An 18195-nucleotide genomic window follows, 5' to 3' on the forward strand; every position below is an offset into this window, starting at 1 on the left:
CCCCACAAGCAAGTCAGACACAGCCAGGGAGAGGAGGAGGACATTGGTGGAGTGTGTGAAGCTGCCTGGAAGTGAGAGATTATGATTATGCTGATTAGTGGGTAGTATCCTCATATTCATCATATTCAGTCCATGACACAATGAAAATGAAGTTAGATCACAGCAAATATTGTGAGAAAACAGAATATTTTACTTTCATAGACACAATATGAAAACCAAACTCAACATGCAAAATAAATCTTCACACTTTCTGTTTAGCAGAAATGGAGATTATCATGACTACTGCTATTGTGACACCTTTATACAGAGAAGCCCATTAAGAATGACATTTTCATTTACAAGTTAAAGTATTACGATCTTTAGCCTGTTTTAGCTTTTTAGAAACACATTCAAATAGCTTGTATGCAGGGTGGACAAGTAGCCAAAGTTGGTCTTATAGCATAGAATTTAAAAAAGCATAAATTTCAATTTATGAAAATTGATGCTCAATTCTTTTAACAAACAGTTAAACCACCAGTTAAACACGTCTACCTGTTCTTACACACTAGCAGTTGTAATGATTTAAAAAAAAGCATCTGTGCCTGAAATGAGAGATGGAGATTATAACCAACAGGTTGAGTATCACAGTGAGCAGAGCGATGCAGTACAGCAGCGTTTTGATGAGCGTGGCTTTGGTAGAAACAGGCGTTGACATGCAGGAGGTGTTGAGGGGAAGGGTGCAGAGCTCTGCTTGTTCCAGTGTCTCTACCATCACCAGAGGAAGTGACTACAGATCTGAACAGAGCACTGATGAGGTCTAGCAGCCCCCCATTCACTTCTTCATGACATCATTTATTTAACTCCCATCTTCTTCATTTCCATTGCCCTTCCTCTTACCCTCCCTATTTTCCTCTTCATACACTCCCATCTGCTGCCCCCCCCCAACTCCTCTTACTCACCAACTTTTGCTCTGGTGCCAAGTCTGGGCCTCCCTCAACCTCCCTCAGCCTCCTGCAGCCCACTTCCGCTCCACTGACCCTAGATTGGCTGTGTAGAGGTGAACTAAGAGGTTATGGTCAGTGGACACAGTAAAAATGGCCTCCCACAGGTAGCCCTTGAACTTTTCAGTGACTGCCCAGTTAAGTACTAAAAGCTCTAGCTTGAATGAGCTATAGCTTTAGTCATTCCTCTCAGTAGGTAGTAGACTGCAACTTGTGTAGGCAATTATCCTCTCTTTACCATCCTGGACCTGGTAAAGCACTGCCCCTAGGCCCACTCATACTGGCTTCTACATACACTCCGTAAGGAAGGTCGTAATTACCATAAGCCAGTATAGGTACCTGTAGGAGGACTTGCTTTAGCTGGTCAAAACTCTGCTGACACTCTTGACTCCACTGGACTGGATTTCTGTGACCAGGAATGAATCATCAGTAGTAAACAGCAAAACCTTAGAAGTAGCGTACCTGTTTCACTGTTGCTTGTACTGTCCAGTCTCTCACTGCTGTTGTCTTTTCTGGATCTGTAGCCACCCTCTGATTGCTAACAACATGGCCCAGAAACCTTACCTCCTTTCTGAAGAGACGACACTTTTGGGGCTGTGGCATGAGGCAGTGCTGTTTAAGTCACTGAAAAGCATGCTCCAAATGCTGTAGGTGACTGTCAAAAGAAGGGGAATCATCCAAATATATTAATAAATATTCACCTTTGCATCAGGTGCAAGGTCAGGTCACACCTCCAGCCAGTCAGAGAATGGCTTCTAAAACAGCCTTCCAGAGGACAGAGGGGAATCTTGGTTATAAGGAAAGATGGATTTAGAGAAATCTAAACAACTTTTGGTGAATAAAATGTTACAGATATGTTTAAAATAGACTGTATTTATGAAAATTAGTCAAAACAGCCATAATACCAGATCTTCAACCATATGTTCTGTGGATTAGCAGTTTTAGTTGTCTAAACTAAATTCAACCCCCTTTAAACCAGAGGGTGACAGGAAATGCTAATCTAGCCAAATGCTAAGTGACAGAGCAGCAGCTTCCCTATGTTTTTATTACAGCAACATCTTGTGTAATTTCATAAAAAAAATTTAAAAAAAACAAACAAGATATTAATTGCAAAGTGAGGTGGTTACGGATTGTCATATATTTTGTCCTGACAAAAAAAACTACAATATATGTAATTCTCCATGTTGGAAATGGAGTATTACCACAGTGTCTACAGTACAGTCAAATTACAGCTTAAATTATACTTTCTCTCCTAAAACAGAAATCAATATGACAATAAATAACTAAATAATTTAGGCCTACAGTTAATGACTATTTTTATAATTTATCAATTTCTTAATTATCTTTTCGATCAAATCATTAACTGATTAATTGTCAAGTTAATAAAATATCGAAAAATATTGAGAAATGTCCATGACAGTTTCCCAGGGCCCAAGGTGACATGTTCAAATTGAACAGAGAAGCAGCACATTCTCACACTTGAGAAGCTGGAAACAGGAAATGTTGTCAATGTCACACTGTTTAATTAATCGGCTTACTGTGTCAGCACTAAATAGAGTTCAGCTATTAATTTATCAAGCAATATTTTTTGAAACTATGACGTATATTTTCTTTGTGATGTACTACATGACTTCTCATTTTGTGAACATTTTGACAGATCTTTTTTAACAGTCCCCAGAATTGCAGAATAAAGAAAATCTGTGAAAACATTAAAATCCCGTGTATAAACATCATTGTTCACAATTTTCCCTTTTTTAAAGATTCAGTGTGTGTGTATATGTTTGTGTCATGTTGAACTGGTAACTGAAGGATTCATGGTATGTCAACTTTCTCTTTCTAATTCTGAGAATTTTGTATTTTATGAACATGTCACAAAAATACAATATTCTTTTGTTTTGTCTTCTTTATCTAGTTTTCCTGACACAAAAATATCAATTTGGCCTTTTATACCACAAAACCAATTTCACAACAATGTATTTTAGCATTATGTCAAGTTATGTGAAGTTTAGTTTGTTTGTACGAGTCTGTGAAAAAGATGTCACCCAGATTAGATACTTATCAGTTTTATCCTTTTCTACATAATCATGCTATTTGTCAGGGATCCTCAACAGTCTGGACACAACACATCATCACATTTAGCAAACTGGAAAAGACATAATTTAATTGCAAATTTAAGACAGCAGTGTCACATTCTTTAAGTCATTTTTGGTGTACCATACTTCGAAGAATTACAGGCACCTATGTAACACATGCGCAACTTACAGTGTATTGATAACAGGTGTCAGTTACGCAAATCATGACATTCATTATATTTGGCCGTTTAGTAGACTTTAGCCAAATATTTTTTTTTTCTTTAAATATTTAGGCTACTACAGAACCTCATTCACTATATATACAGCAGATATTGTTCTATTTTTAAAGTACAGTAATGATGTGTACAATCGACAAAACAAAACACATGTATTTCACCTTCAATTATACTGAATTCACCTTGATAAAATAAGTCAGTTTATATACAGTATATGGCTATTTTCTACATTATCTTGGCCTCACAGGAACCTGGCTGCAGTATTTGAAGGCTGAAAATTAGTTTAATAGCTTTTCTAAACCAGGGGTAGAAAAAGGCATAGATCAGAGGATTTAAACTGGAGTTACAATAAAATAGCCAAAGTTGAGCGAATGAACCATCAAATGTGGTGTCCTGTCCTGCCAGAGAGGGACAGTAGTATGGACAGAGACAAAGTATAAACACAAGTAGGACAATGCCAAGAGTTCTAGCAGCCCTCATCTCAGATTTCTTTACAACTACAGTCAGAGTTCTTGATTTGACAGCTACAATTTGAGACCGCATGACACGTGCCTGTGACACAGCCACCACAAACACTCTCATATAGAGAACTATGATAACAGTAACAGGGCTGAAAAAGGTCAGGATAAAGTCTACTGCCCCTGATATGTAGCTTATGATAAGTGTACATTCTTGTGGGCAGGGATTTAACATATCTATTTGTAACAAGTGATCTTTTAGTATTATGAAGTTGTAGATAACAGAACAGATCCAACACAAAGACACACAGATTTTAGCTCTTCTTTGCGTTATAATGGAAGAATAGTGCAGAGGGGTACAAATGGCCACGTAACGGTCAACTGATATGAGCACCATGTTTCCAACAGAGGAGGAGGTGAGGATAAAGGTCAACATGAATGAGAGAGCACATGTGATTTCATCCAGAAACCAGCAGGAGTGCAGGGCAATTGCAGCTGGCATCACTGCAAGGCCCACAAACAAGTCAGACACAGCCAGGGAGAGGAGGAAGACGTTGGTGGAGGTGTGAAGCTGCCTGGAGTGAGAGATTATGATTATGCTGATTAGTGGTAGTATCCTCATATTCATCATATTCAGTCCATGACACAATGAAAATGAAGTTAGATCAAAGCAAATATTGTGAGAAAACAGAATATTTTACTTTCATAGACACAATATGAAAACCAAACTCAACATGCAAAATAAATCTTCACACTTTCTGTTTAGCAGAAATGGAGATTATCATGACTACTGCTATTGTGACACCTTTATACAGAGAAGCCCATTAAGAATGACATTTTCATTTACAAGTTAAAGTATTACGATCTTTAGCCTGTTTTAGCTTTTTAGAAACACATTCAAATAGCTTGTATGCAGGGTGGACAAGTAGCCAAAGTTGGTCTTATAGCATAGAACTTAAAAAAGCATAAATTTCATTTTATGAAAATTGATGCTCAATTCTTTTAACAAACAGTTAAACCACCAGTTAAACACCTCTACCTGTTCTTACACACTACCAGCTGTAATGATTTAAAAAAAGCATCTGTGCCTGAAATGAGAGATGGAGATTACAACCAACAGGTTGAGTATCACAGTGAGCAGAGCGATGCAGTACAGCAGCGTTTTGATGAGCGTGGCTTTGGTAGAAACAGGCGTTGACATACAGGAGGTGTTGAGGGGAAGGGTGCAGAGCTCTGCTTGTTTCAGTGTCTCTACCATCGTCAGAGGAAGTGACTACAGATCTGAACAGAGAGCTGATGAGGTCTAGCAGCCCTCTGACTCACTTCTTCATGACATCAGTTATTTAACTCTCATGTTTTTCATTTCCATCGTCCTTCCTTTTACCCTCCCACTTTTCCCCTTCACACACTTCCATCTGCCCCCCCCCCGCCCCCACCCCTACTCACCAGTTTTGCTCCCTGTCATTATTTGTCTAGTTATTGTCCAGACATTGCCAGGATGGACATAATAATACTGTGTTAAAGAAAACACTAAATGTCACAGAACTACTACTGTCTACCAAAGAAAAAGCCCCTATGACTGTCAAACCACGCAATTTTGAGAAGGCTCCAATTAAAATTTAGTCAAGACCAGAGTCCATTCAATACAAATAACAGTAAATATTGTCCATAGATGACATAACCCACCCCATACTAAAATGATGGTTGTCCCAGCCACCACGTTAGTCCCTATATCTCGGAGAGAGAACCTCCAGTTTAGGTCGACATGAATGACAAAACTGCTACCAACCCTCCTTGTGAGGATCCAGGTGGAGTCCCCTGTGTCTATTCAACCCAGTCGCCAGAATAAAACATTGGCATTGTACATTTCTGCAAACCACGGATACGTTAGGGTTAGGGAAAGATTATGGTTTGAGTTAAAATAAAAAAATATTAAAAAATAAAAACAGCTGCAAATGTCCCAACATCTCACTGAAACTGGAAGCGGACAGTGATTTTGAGATATTCTTGAACAGTGCTCTCTGTTGCTTTGATGCTTTTCCAACTTTCTTCAATCGAACTTTCTAGCCAATAATAAGAAAGTCAGCCCATATACATGTCATCCGAACTACGTCACTAACCCTAACCCTAGAAATGTTGATATGATACATATGGTTGAAATGTTGATTTGCTACATATTAAACATATTGAAACATAGAGATTCAACATATCAAAGGTTACGATATTGTAACCCTAGTTCTATAAGCACAGGCAGAGCCCTCTACTGGATTCTATGGGTAATACTCCTCTCCAATCACACGCACGCAATCGCTCACTGAAATTTGCATGTATGTAGCCGGCCAATCAGGATGCACCTACCGATTATATGCATCCCACACCCTATATAAGCAGCGTTTCACTGCCACTCACCATACAAAACCACTTCAGTGAACAGCGTGGGAGCGACCAGGTCCATCAGTAGAGGGCTCCGCCTGTGCATATAGAACTAGGGTTACAATATCGTAACCTTCGTTCTATCTCACACGGGCTCTGCCCTCTATTAGACTCTATGGGTACAGTAAGCGGAGCCCGAAGAATGTACACCCTGCCACGCCACATCATTAGACTGCCTCACTGAGCCCAGCCAGCCACAGGTTTAGTTGCTGTGGCCCCATTGTGATTCCAGCCGCTTAGCGGAGCAGTAGGGGGCCCAACCCAGTCCAGTTAACATGGACCAGAGCTGGGTCAAAAAAATGACCTAACCTCGCAGGGGTCATAGGTCATATGCCGAAGACCTAGCACACCCCATTTCCAGAGTCATCTTGGATCACGGGAGAATGCTGGCACTCAGAACACAAGTCCTGAGTCGCACCTGCGAACACGAACCTTGAAAAGGAGCCCATCATGTCCAAGAGATAGAGCCTTATAAATGGACAAGACGTAGACCAGGATGCCGCCGTGCATATGTCTTTGACACTCACCCCACCAAACAAGGCTGTAAGCACTGCCACACCGTGTGTGTGTTTTCAACATAACATGCCAACACACATACCGGGCACAAGAAGAGCAGTTTTGCCTCCCTAGCATCCCCATGGGGCACAGGATAAAACGCCTCTATCTCAATAGTTCTGAACCAAACCAAGCTCCTTATGTTCTTAGGAACACCACCGTAGTCACCACGATGCAGCAAACAATGCTGTGTTGAATGAAGCCTTTAAAGAGGAGCACTCCAGAGGCTCATAGGGATCATTCACTAGAGCTTCAAGCACTACCAGCAGTTCCCATTGGGGGGTGGAGACACGGTTCACAGGCTGTTGTCTCCTCATTGCTTGCAGGAAACGCTTCAAAAGGGGGTGGGTGAAGACAAGTCTGTTGCCCAACCCCTCATGACGGGAGGAAACGGCTGCTGCATACACTTTAAGTGTGGCATGAGAAAACCCCTTATCCACCAGGTATTGTAGAAAGGAGAGGACCTCTCCCACTGCACATGTCGGGGGTCCAGCCTCTTCTCCTCATACCAGCATTGAAATTCCAACCATTTTGCCTTGTAGCAAGCAAGTGGATCCCACTCTCGCTGCCTGGATAGTTTGCATGACCCATGCAGACAGTCCAGCCCTCATCAGCCTATCCCTCTCAGGAGCCAGGCCTGGAGAGGTTTGCCTAACATGGGCAGCCCCCCACAACTGGCAATGGACCAGGGCTGGGCCACCAACATCTGAGTCATCTCTGCATACCATGGCACCGAACGGCGGTCCGGGGCTGTCAGGATGAACAACAACTGCTCTTGTCTCACTGTCTCCAGGAGCAGGGGAACAAGACAAAGAGGGGGAAAGGCATAAAGCAGCCTTCTTGGCCATGGCACATATGCAAATGTGTCCACCCCCAAGGGTGGATCATTGTGTGGTGTGAGGGAGAACCAGAGAGGGCAGTGGGTGTTGTTTTGACTGGCATACAGGTCCACTATCACCCTCCTGAAGTGGTTCCAAATCTATTAGACCACCTCGGGGTGCAGCACTCACTCCTCTGGCAGAGGGCTGCCCCTCAACATGAGGTCAGCACCCCTGTTCATCAGACCCGGAATGTGGAGGGCTCTCAGAGAGAAGGTGTTCTGAGGCCCACACCAACAGGTTCTCCACTATCTTCAAAAGAGCTGTGGACCAGACTCTGCCCTGCCTGTTGATATAGGCAACTGTGGTGTGGTTGTCTGTTCTCATCAACATGTCTCCCCTGAACCAGAGTCTGGAAGTGTTGGAGAAGCAGGAGCACCACCTGAAGTTCAAGGAGGTTGATGTGTCAGTTTTCCCCTGAAGGCCATACACCACTTATCACTCTCCCCAGACAGGTGCCTCCCCCCACCCTGTCAGGGACACATCTGTGAACACTGCTATATAGGAGGTCACTTGGCCTAGCGGTGTCCCTGCCAACAGATACTGTGGGGACCCCCAGGAGTGCAGGTCCTCCTGCACTGATTGGGGGTCTTCACCAAGCGATGCTTGTGCCTCTGTGGAGCTGGCAAAACACTGTTGCAGGCAGCGCATGTGCAGGAGCCCCGGTGGAAAAACTGGATGGCTCGCTTCCATGAGCCCCAATGCCTGTCAAAGTTTTCACTGCCACTCCCCACTGCAGTCTGAGGACTGCATGCTGCAGGGCCATCCTTCTGGGTTCTGACAGAACAGCGCGTAGCCTGACCAAATCAAGCACAATGAAAATGTTCCTGGAGGAAGCGCTCTGCACAGTACGCGAAGCGGTGGCTGCATCATGATGTTCTCTGCTTGGTCCCCTCTGAGGCAGTTGAAGTGGTGGCAATGAGACAGGGGCATGGCAGGCAGGAACGAGAAGTTACCAGCAACTCCATCCCTGGAGAAGAGCGATCAGTTAGCTGATTCGCTGTCGCTGAAGAAAAGAGGATGGTAAGCAGCAGCAAGACGCTACTTATGTAGGGTGCGGACGCACATAATCAGTAGGCGCATCCTGATTGGCCAGCTACGTACATACAAATTTCAGTGAGCGATTATATGCTTGTGATTGGAGGGGAGTATTACCCTTAGAGTTCAGTAGAGGGCCAAGCCTGTGTCATTTGCAGAAAAGTACAATGCCAAATTTTGTTCTGGCAACCAGGCTGGTCTGTTCCTTGGGTAGTTCAGAATCAATGTCAGTTTGGCACAATTCAGAAACATTAGCATCAAACTGGTCTAACCTCATCACAGCCACCTGAGCATGGTGATCTAACTATACAACTGAATCAGGATTGGTAAGCTCGAACATGGGCACAGGAATCAACTGGGCTAGCAAAACCCTGGTACTGCCTGCTACCCTGACCTGTCAACCCACTCCAACTATCCTGGTCTCCTGGACAGGGACTGTCTTCTTCTGTTGGTGTAGGAGGTATACTGCCAAGGCATAAACGTCGGTTATTCCTGTGCATCTTTTGCAGAGGCCCTTCCTTGCCCTCCTGACAGTCACAAATAAATTAAGATCAAACATGAGGAGAACTTTAGATTGGAATTCTTAAAAATCTTTGATAGCAATAGGTTATATACATTATCATAATTGTGGCTGGTATCATAGCAGCATGTGGCATTGTATCTGTCTTACTAAGTATTGATGAAATTATATTTATCAAAAATAGTTCTATTTTTGAGAAAGGTTATTAGATTATCTGGTTGATTATTAAACTGAAAGTAGTGTAAACAAATAAAATGATAATTTATCAAGCAATAGTTTTTAAAACTATGCAGTATATTCTCTTTTTGATGTACTGTATGCCTTCTCATTTTGTGAACACTTTGACAGATCTTTTTTGACATTCCCAGAAATTGCAGAATAGAAAAAATATTAAACATTAAAACACCCCTCTGTATAAACATCAGTGTTGACAATTTTCTTTTTCTTAAAAACTTTAATTTTCTTATTTTGAGAATGTCCATTCTACAAGGTGTAGAACATTATGAGTGTCAATAATGTCAGCAGTCCATCAAAACCAAATATGCCGCACAAAAAATTGTTTGATTTTTATGGACATGTCAACTTTATTCCATGCAGTTTGATTTTTAGTCAGACCATTAAACGGACAGGACCATGAAGACTGAAAGTCTATTACTGATTTCCCTTTTCTAATAGGAAACCTGCACTACAACCTACAGCAGCCGGTGTTCAGTAACAACAAAGCTTCTGTGAAACACTGTAAAATATTCTGACTCTTCCTGTGTCTAAAAGAATTAACTATCATTTCTGCGTATTTCTGTGTTTTCTGTATTATGTATTATTCAAAATTCAAATATATTACTTAACTGTAAAAACAACAAAATTCCTAAACACTAGGAATTATGAATACATCACAAACATAGTTTTTTTGTTTTGCAATTAGTCAGTTTTTACTGTCTTCATTATTTATTATTTAAATGTTTATACTACTGTTCAGTGTCCTGATTAAAATATCAACTTGGCCTTTTATACCACAACACCAATTTCACAATTTATTTTAGCAATATATATGAAGTTTAGTTTGTGTGTACAAGACTGGAAAAAGATGTCACACAGATTTGGATTCTTACCAGTTTTATTCTTTTCTACATAATCATGCCGTTTGTCAAGGATCCTCGACAGTCTGGACACAACACATCATCACATTTAGCAAACTGGAAAAGACATAATTTGATTGCAAATTGAAACCCTAGTGTCACATTCTTTAAGTCATTTTTGTGTGCTATACTTTTAAGAATTACAGGTGCCTGTATAACACATGTGCAGCTTCCAGTATGTTGGTAACATAGGCCTCAATTACACATATCATGACATTCATTATATTTGGCCATTCAGTAGACTTTAGCCAAATCATACATTTTTCTTTTTTCTTTGCGATATTTAGGCGACTACAGAACCTCATTCATTATATATACAGCAGATATTGTTCAGTATTGTTCAGTACAGTAAGATTAAACTGTAAGAATATCTATTGAATAGTTTCTAAACAAAGAATGTTAAATCTCCATAATCTACACTGGCAAATTGTTTATAAAAAATATAGCTTATGTTCTCAATATGTGTCTTTTTGCTGTCTTTCCCAAGTTAATATATTTACTGTAGGTCACAACACCATTGTTTCACTGTGTTCTTTAAAAAGTATTCTGAACTGATGTGTACAGTTGACAGAGCAAAACAAATTTACTTCATCTCCAATCAAACTGAATTCACCTTGATAAAATAAGTCAGTTTATGTACAGTATTTGGCTATTTTCTACATTATCTTGGCCTCACAGGAACCTGGCTGCAGTATTTGAAGGCTGAAAATTAGTTTAATAGCTTTTCTAAACCAGGGGTAGAAAAAGGCATAGATCAGAGGATTTAAACTGGAGTTACAATAAAATAGCCAAAGTTGAGCGGATGAACCATTATCTGTGGTGTCCTGTCCTGTTAGAAAAGGACAGTAGTACGGACACAAACAAAGTATGAACACAAGTAGAACAATGCCAAGAGTTCTAGCAGCCCTCATCTCAGATTTCTTTGCAACTACAGTCAGAGTTCTTGATTTGTCAGCTACAATTTGAGACCGCATGACACGTGCCTGTGACACAGCCACCACAAACACTCTCATATAGAGAACTATGATAACAGTAACAGGGCTGAAAAAGGTCAGAATAAAGTCTACTGCCCCTGAAATGTAGCTTATGATAAGTGTACATTCTTGTGGGCAGGGATTTAACATATCTGTTTGGGACAAGTGATCTTTTAGTATTATGAAGTTGTAGATAATAGAACAGATCCAACACAAAGACACACAGATTTTAGCTCTTCCTGGCGTTATCATGGAAGAATAGTGCAGAGGGGCACAAATGGCCACATAACGATCCACTGATATGAGCACCATGCTTCCAACAGAGGAGGAGGTGAGGATAAAGCTCAACAAGAACCAGAGAGCACATGTAATTTCCTCCAGAAACCAGCAGGACTGCAGGGTAGCGATTGCAGCTGGCATCACTGCAAGGCCCACAAGCAAGTCAGACACAGCCAGGGAGAGGAGGAGGACATTGGTGGAGGTGTGGAGCTGCCTGGAGTGAGAGATTATGATTATGCCGATTAGTGATGGTATCCTCATGTTCCTCACATTCAGCCCATGACACAATGAAAATGAGGTTAGATCACAGCGAATATTGTGAGACTGCAGAATATTTTACAACAATAAAAAAAAAAAATCTTAACATGCAAAGTTAATCTCCACGCTTTCTGCTGGGCAGATATGGAGATTATCATGACTACTGCTATTGTGACACCTTTATACAGATAAGCTCATTAAGAATGACATTTTCATTTACCAGTTAAAGCACTAAGATCTTAAGCTTGTTTTAGTTTTCTTAAAAACACATTCAAAAAGCTTGTATGCAAGGTGGACGAATAGCCAAAGTTGGTCTTATAGCATAGAATTTAAAAAAAGCATAATTTTATGAAAACTGATTTTGAGCTCTTTCCACTAAAAGTTAATCTGCCCCAACACCTTTACATGCTATTACACATGACCAGTTAATATAATTCAAGAAAATGATCTGTGCCTGAAGTGACAGATGGAGATTACAACCAACAGGTTGAGCGTCATGGTAAGCAGAGCGATGCAGTACAGCAGTGTTTTGATGAGCATGGCTTTGGGAGAAACAGGTGTTGATGTGCAGGAGGTGTTGAGGGGAAGGGTGCAGAGCTCTGCTTGTTCCAGTGTCTCTACCATCGTCAGAGGAAGTGACTACAGATCTGAACAGAGAGTTGATGAGGTCTAGCAGCCCTCTGATTCACTTCTTCATGACATCAATTATTTAAGTCTCATCTTCTTCATTTTCCCCATGCTTCCTTTACCCTCCCCCTTTTCCTCTTCATACACTCCAATCTGCCCCCCCCCCCCCCCCCCCCCCCCCCCCAACCAACTCCTCCTTCTCACCAACTTTCGCTCTCTTCCCCATTTCATTGCTCACTCCCTTTTTCCAACCAGTATTGCTTCCCACCTCTCCTTTGGGAAGCAGGCACCTCTCCTTTCCTGCCTTATGCTTATTTGATGAGTTATTGCTCCTGTCTCCAGACACTGCCAGGATGGATATAATAATACTATGTTAAAGAAACACTAAATGTCACAGACCTACTACTGTCTACCAAAGGAATAGCCACTATGGATGTCAAACAACATAACACTGAGCAGGTTCCAGTTAAAATTAAGCCCAGACCAGAGTCCATTCAGTCAGTTAATGCAAATTGGTGGGGGACTCCCTTGGGCCTTCCACTCAACTACTTTGCACAAGTCTGGATCACTACTCTGTCTCCTGCCAGATCTCTGGAGACTGAGCACTATATCCAGTGCTAAGTCTAGGCTTCCCTCAACCTGAACAACCGCCACCCCCACCTCCCCAGGCAAGCATGACAAGCTGTCTGCATTCTGATTTTCAATTCCTGGCCTATACTTGATAGTGAAGTTGTAATTAGCCAGTTCAGCTGGCCACCTCTGGTCCACTGGTCCTAGAATGGCTGTGTAGAGGTCAACTAAGAGGTTATGGTCAGTGAACACAGTAAAAGTGCCCCCCCCCCCCCCCCCCCACAGATAGCCCTAGTGTGTATCTACATACACACTAAAAGGAAGGTCATAATTAGCATAAGCTAGTATAGGTGCCTATAGGAGCGCTTAGTTTAGCTGGTCAAAACTCTGCTGACACTCTTGACTCCACTGGACTGTTTTTCTGTGGCCCCTTCCCTCGAAGGAGGCTATGCAAGGGAGCTGTGTTTTTGCATGGGCGGAAATGAATTGTTACTGGTGCTGCTCAGTCTCTCACAGCTGCTGTCTTTTCTGGACCTGTAGCCAACCCATGACTGCTGACAACGTGGCACAGAAACCTTATCTCTTTTCTGAAGAGACAACAGTTTTGGGGCTGTGGCTTGAGGCCGTGCTGTTTAAGTTGCTGGAAAGCATGCTCCACATGCTGTAGGTGAATGTCAAAAGAAGGGGAACAGATCATCACTTCATCCAAATATATTAATAAGTATTCATTTACCTTGTCACCCACACACCTTTGCATCAGGTGCTGGAAGGTCGCAGGGGTGTTACACAGGTCAAAGGGCATCAAAGGAGGTGCTGATGGCCTTCCTTGGGCATCCCACCGAAACCCACAGGGTTCATAGGAGGAGATGGATGGCGTTCTCCGGGGGCACTGAAATGCCTAAATAGTTGTAGCCAAGGCTGCAATCGATTGAGGGGTGCTTGACGCCATTCCAGCCAGCTGCATCTTTATCTCCTATACTAGAGCCTTCTCCGTTGCTGACATCTGCGTTGCGATGTTGTGTTGTAATTCAGTCCATAAGTTGTATCTGAGCTGTTGGAGCTGTGGCTGGGGCCCACTGTTGATGTAGATGTTGCTGGATGGGTGGGCTGTTGGGACTTCAACAGCCTCTTCATTAGTCCAAATGACCCCTACCTCCCCATGCCTCAGTAACTCCTTTTCAAGGGCCTATGCATAGACCTGCACAAACATTGTCCCCGGTGTCTGTCACATCTGTTGCTGGTCTGGGCCTGGTTGTAGGGCTAAGGTGAACTGGTCTCTTAGTGTTACACCAGATCTGACTTAGCCATGTCCACAGACACCCATTGATTATGAGACTCCTCAAACCTGAGTATTAATGGCTCCACCCCTTCCCTGCTTCTTGTTTACAACTAAAAAACTGACTTCTTATACAAGCAATGGACTGAGGTGGCTGATATTAATTGGCAAGAAAATCTAATATCTTACTGCCTAAATCCTTATTAATGGCTTGGAGCAGCAAAACTTCCCTTTTAGTGTCCCCATCTAGCGCATTTAACACACCCATTTGCCATTTTCAGAATCTGGTTATGCCATTTGGTCTGACTAATGCCCCTGCAGTTTTCCAGGCTTTAGTAAATGACGTCCTCCGTGACATGATCAACCAGTTTGTCTTTGTATACCTTGATGATATCTTGATCTTTTCCCAGATCCAGTCGGAACACACGCAGCATGTGCGCCAGGTCCTACAGCACTTCCTGGAGAACAAGCTGTATGTAAAAGCAGAAAAGTGTGAGTTCCATGTACCCTCTGTGTCATTTCTTGGCTATATCATTGCACAGGGGCAGGTGCTCTGATGGATCCAGCTAAGGTGACAGCTGTTACAGAATGGCCAAAACCCACTAACCTGAAACAGTTGCAATGCTTCCCGAGCTTTGCCACCTTCTACAGGAGGTTCATTAAAGATTACAGTCGGATAGCTGCTTCACTAACTGCCCTCAACTCCACTTCCACTACTTTCATGTGGTCTCCCAAGGCTGAAGTGGCCTTTAAAGACCTTAAGAGCCGCTTCGCCTCAGCACCAATCCTCATCCAACCAGATCCTGCTTGCCAGTTTGTTGTGGAGGTGGATGCCTTCGACACCAGGGTAGGTGCAGTACTATCCCAGCAATCATCAATTGATAACTTCATCTATGTGCCTTTTTCTCCTGCAAGCTGTCACCTGCTGAAAGAAATTATGATATCGGTAACCAGGATCTTCTTGCTGTCAAACTGGCTCTAGAGGAGTGGCATCACTGGTTGGACCATACTGACCAGCCCTTCATTGTTTGGACAGATCACAAAAATCTCTCATATATCCAATCTGCCAAACAGTTTAAATCTCAACAGACAAGATGAGCTTTGTTTTTTGGTTGTTTTAATTTCTCTCTCACCAGGTTCCATCCAGGTTCTCATAACGCCAAACCTGATGTCCTATCATGACAGTTTACTGTTGAGGAGTCAACTGCTAACCCTGAACCTATCCTGCTACCCACTTGCTTCGTTGCCTCCATCACCTGGGAAATAGAGTCATTGGTAAAGCAGGCCCAGCATCAACAACCAATTCAAGGTAACGGTTCCATTAATCTTTTGTTTGTCCAGGACTCTATTCATTCCCAGGGGCTGCAGTGGGCCCACTCTTCTCGCCTGACCTGTCATCCAGACAAATGAGACGAAAAAGGCCATAATACCAGACCTTCAACCATATGTTCTGTGGATTTTCCAGAGTGACGGATAATCCATTTCCATTGCTTGAAAAGAGATGTTGCTGTTGAAAATTTTATATGTAATCTTTCAACGCTTTGACTACCACAATGGCTAGATACACTTGAGTTAAGTTAGATTTAGGTGAACTGACCCTTGAGCCAAGCAGTTTTAGTTGTCTAAACTAAATTCAACCCCATTTAAACCAGAGGGTGACAGGAAATGCTATTCTAGCCAAATGCTAAGTGACAGATCAGCGGCCTCCCTATGTTTTTATTGCAGCAACATTTTGTGTTTCAAATTTGTAATTTCATTTTTAAAAAAAACAAAACAAGATATTAATTGCAAAGTGAGGTGGTTACGGATTGTCATACATTTTGTCCTGGCAAAAAAACTACAAATATGTAATTCTCCATGTTGGACATGGAACAACTTAAGAATATTACTACAGTGTCTACAGTTTTAGTTTGTGCCAATAAAAAAACTAAATAATTTAGAGCTACAATTAATGATTATTTTTATAATTGATTCATTTTTAAAATAATCTCTTCAATTAAATTCTGACATTTGAGAAGCTGGAAAGGGGAATTGTTGTCAATGTTAATCAACAAATCGATTAATCAACTACCGTTTCAGCACTAAATAGAATTAAGCTATTAATTTATATTAATTTATCAAGCAATACTTATTAAAACCATGCAGCACGCAGTGCCGGAAATTGTGGAATAAAGAAAATCTGTGAAAACATTAAAATGCCCTTCTGTATAAACATCATTGTTGACAATGTTTGTTTGTTTTTTAAGATTCAATGTGTGTGTGTATGTTTGTGTTGTGTTGAACTGGTAACTGAAGGAATCATGGTATGTCAACTTTCACTCTATAATTTTGAGAATTCTGCAAGGTGCAGACCAGTGTGAGTTTCAACATTAAAAGTCCACTAAAAGGAATTTTTTATTATTATATTATTATGAATTTTTATGGACTTCAATTTATGCCATACAGTTTGATTTTTAGGCAGACTATCAAACACAGACATGACCATGAAGACTTAACATCTGTTATTAATTTCCCTTTTCTAATAGGAAACCTACAGCAGCCGCTGTTTGGTAAAAATGAAGCTTGTGTGAAACACTGTAAATTCTTCTTAGTCTTTCTGTTGTTTTAAAATTAACTTATTATTAACAGATTATATGAAAATGATTATACAGAGTCTATCGTATGTAAAGAGCACTCTGAAACCAAAATAACTAAATGGAATTAAGCCATCATTTATTTTTGTTGTTTCCATCTTCTTTCTATGACATGTCCAAATGTTTTCTGTGAAAAAAGGTCCATAAGGAACTCTCAACAGTCTGGACAAACTTCACTTCATTAGTTGTAGGTGTATCATGCTCCTGCTACTGAAATTTTCTCAACCAACATAAGATCTTTGTGTTCACAATTCAAATATATTCCTTTACTGTAAAAGCAATTAAGTCCCTAAAACACTACAATTATGAGCATGTCACAAAAATACAGTATTCATTATTCTAAAATATCAATTTGGTCTATCACAACACCAATTTCACAACAATGTATTTTAGCATTACATTTTTGATTAAGTATGTTTGTTCAAGTCTGTGGAAAAAGATGTCACTCAGATTTAGATACTTATCAGTTTTATTCTTTTCTACAACACATCATCACATTTAGCAAACTGGAAAAGACATAATTTAATTGCATATTGAAAACGGCAGTGTCATATTCTTTAAGTCATTTTTGTGTACCATACTTTCAAGAATTACAGGCTCCTGTATAACACATGCACAACTTCCACTATGTTGGTAACATAGGCCTCAATTACACAGGTCATGACATTCATTATATTTGGCCATTCAGTAGACCTTAGCCAAATCATGCATTTTTCGTTTTTCTTTGTGATATTTAGGCAACTACAGAACTTAATTAATTTTATATACAGCAGATATTGTTCTGTTTTTAAAGTACGGTAAAATTAAACTGTAATAATACCTATTGAATAGTTTCTAAACAAAGGCTGTTAAAACTCCATCATCTACACTGGCAAAGTGTTTTTTTAAAAAAAAAGTTTATGTTCTCAATATGTGTCTTTTTACTGTCTTTCCCAAGTTAATATATTTACTGGATGTCACAGCACTGTGGTTTCACTGTGTTCTTTAAAACGTATTCTAAGCTGATGTGTACAGTTGACAAAACAAAACAAATTTACTTCACCTTCAATTACAATGAATTCATTTTAATAAAATGAGTCAGTTTATATACAGTATTTGGTTATTTTCTACATTATCTTGGCCTCACGGGAACCTGGCTGCAATATTTGAAGGCTGACAATGAGTTTAATGGCTTTTCTAAACCAGGGGTAGAAAAAGGCATAAATCAGAGGATTTAAACTGGAGTTACAATAAAAAAGCCAAACTTCAGGTGATGAACCATTATCTGTGTGG

At 40.9% G+C, this 18195-nt stretch overlaps 2 protein-coding genes across 2 annotated transcripts; both read right to left on the reverse strand.

Annotated features, from left to right (window-relative positions):
- Positions 1 to 3480: 3480 nt before the first annotated feature.
- Positions 3481 to 5004, reverse strand: LOC137179445 (trace amine-associated receptor 13c-like). The gene is made up of 2 exons (XM_067584087.1): positions 4835 to 5004; positions 3481 to 4321 (listed from the first exon to the last, which is right to left on the reverse strand). Exons 1-2 carry the CDS (start codon positions 5002 to 5004, stop codon positions 3514 to 3516), a joined length of 978 nt encoding a protein of 325 aa, XP_067440188.1. The 3' UTR covers positions 3481 to 3513.
- A 5691-nt stretch (positions 5005 to 10695) lies between these two features.
- Positions 10696 to 12441, reverse strand: LOC137179444 (trace amine-associated receptor 8a-like). The gene is made up of 2 exons (XM_067584085.1): positions 12272 to 12441; positions 10696 to 11773 (listed from the first exon to the last, which is right to left on the reverse strand). Exons 1-2 carry the CDS (start codon positions 12439 to 12441, stop codon positions 10963 to 10965), a joined length of 981 nt encoding a protein of 326 aa, XP_067440186.1. The 3' UTR covers positions 10696 to 10962.
- Positions 12442 to 18195: the final 5754 nt, after the last annotated feature.

The sequence above is a fragment of the Thunnus thynnus genome, unplaced genomic scaffold (assembly GCF_963924715.1).
Source record: "Thunnus thynnus unplaced genomic scaffold, fThuThy2.1 SCAFFOLD_101, whole genome shotgun sequence".
NCBI classification, from domain to species: Eukaryota; Metazoa; Chordata; class Actinopteri; order Scombriformes; family Scombridae; genus Thunnus; species Thunnus thynnus.

What these genes read in the sequence shown, in the direction of transcription:
- LOC137179444 (XM_067584085.1), bottom strand. Translation starts at nt 12,441, where the DNA reads ATGGTAGAGACACTGGAACAAGCAGAGCTCTGCACCCTTCCCCTCAAC. An exon ending in ATCTCCATCTGTCACTTCAG is followed by an intron (nt 11,774 to 12,271) that starts GCACAGATCATT and finishes CTCTCACTCCAG; the next exon opens with GCAGCTCCACACCTCCACCA.
- LOC137179445 (XM_067584087.1), bottom strand. Translation starts at nt 5,004, where the DNA reads ATGGTAGAGACACTGAAACAAGCAGAGCTCTGCACCCTTCCCCTCAAC. An exon ending in ATCTCCATCTCTCATTTCAG is followed by an intron (nt 4,322 to 4,834) that starts GCACAGATGCTT and finishes CTCTCACTCCAG; the next exon opens with GCAGCTTCACACCTCCACCA.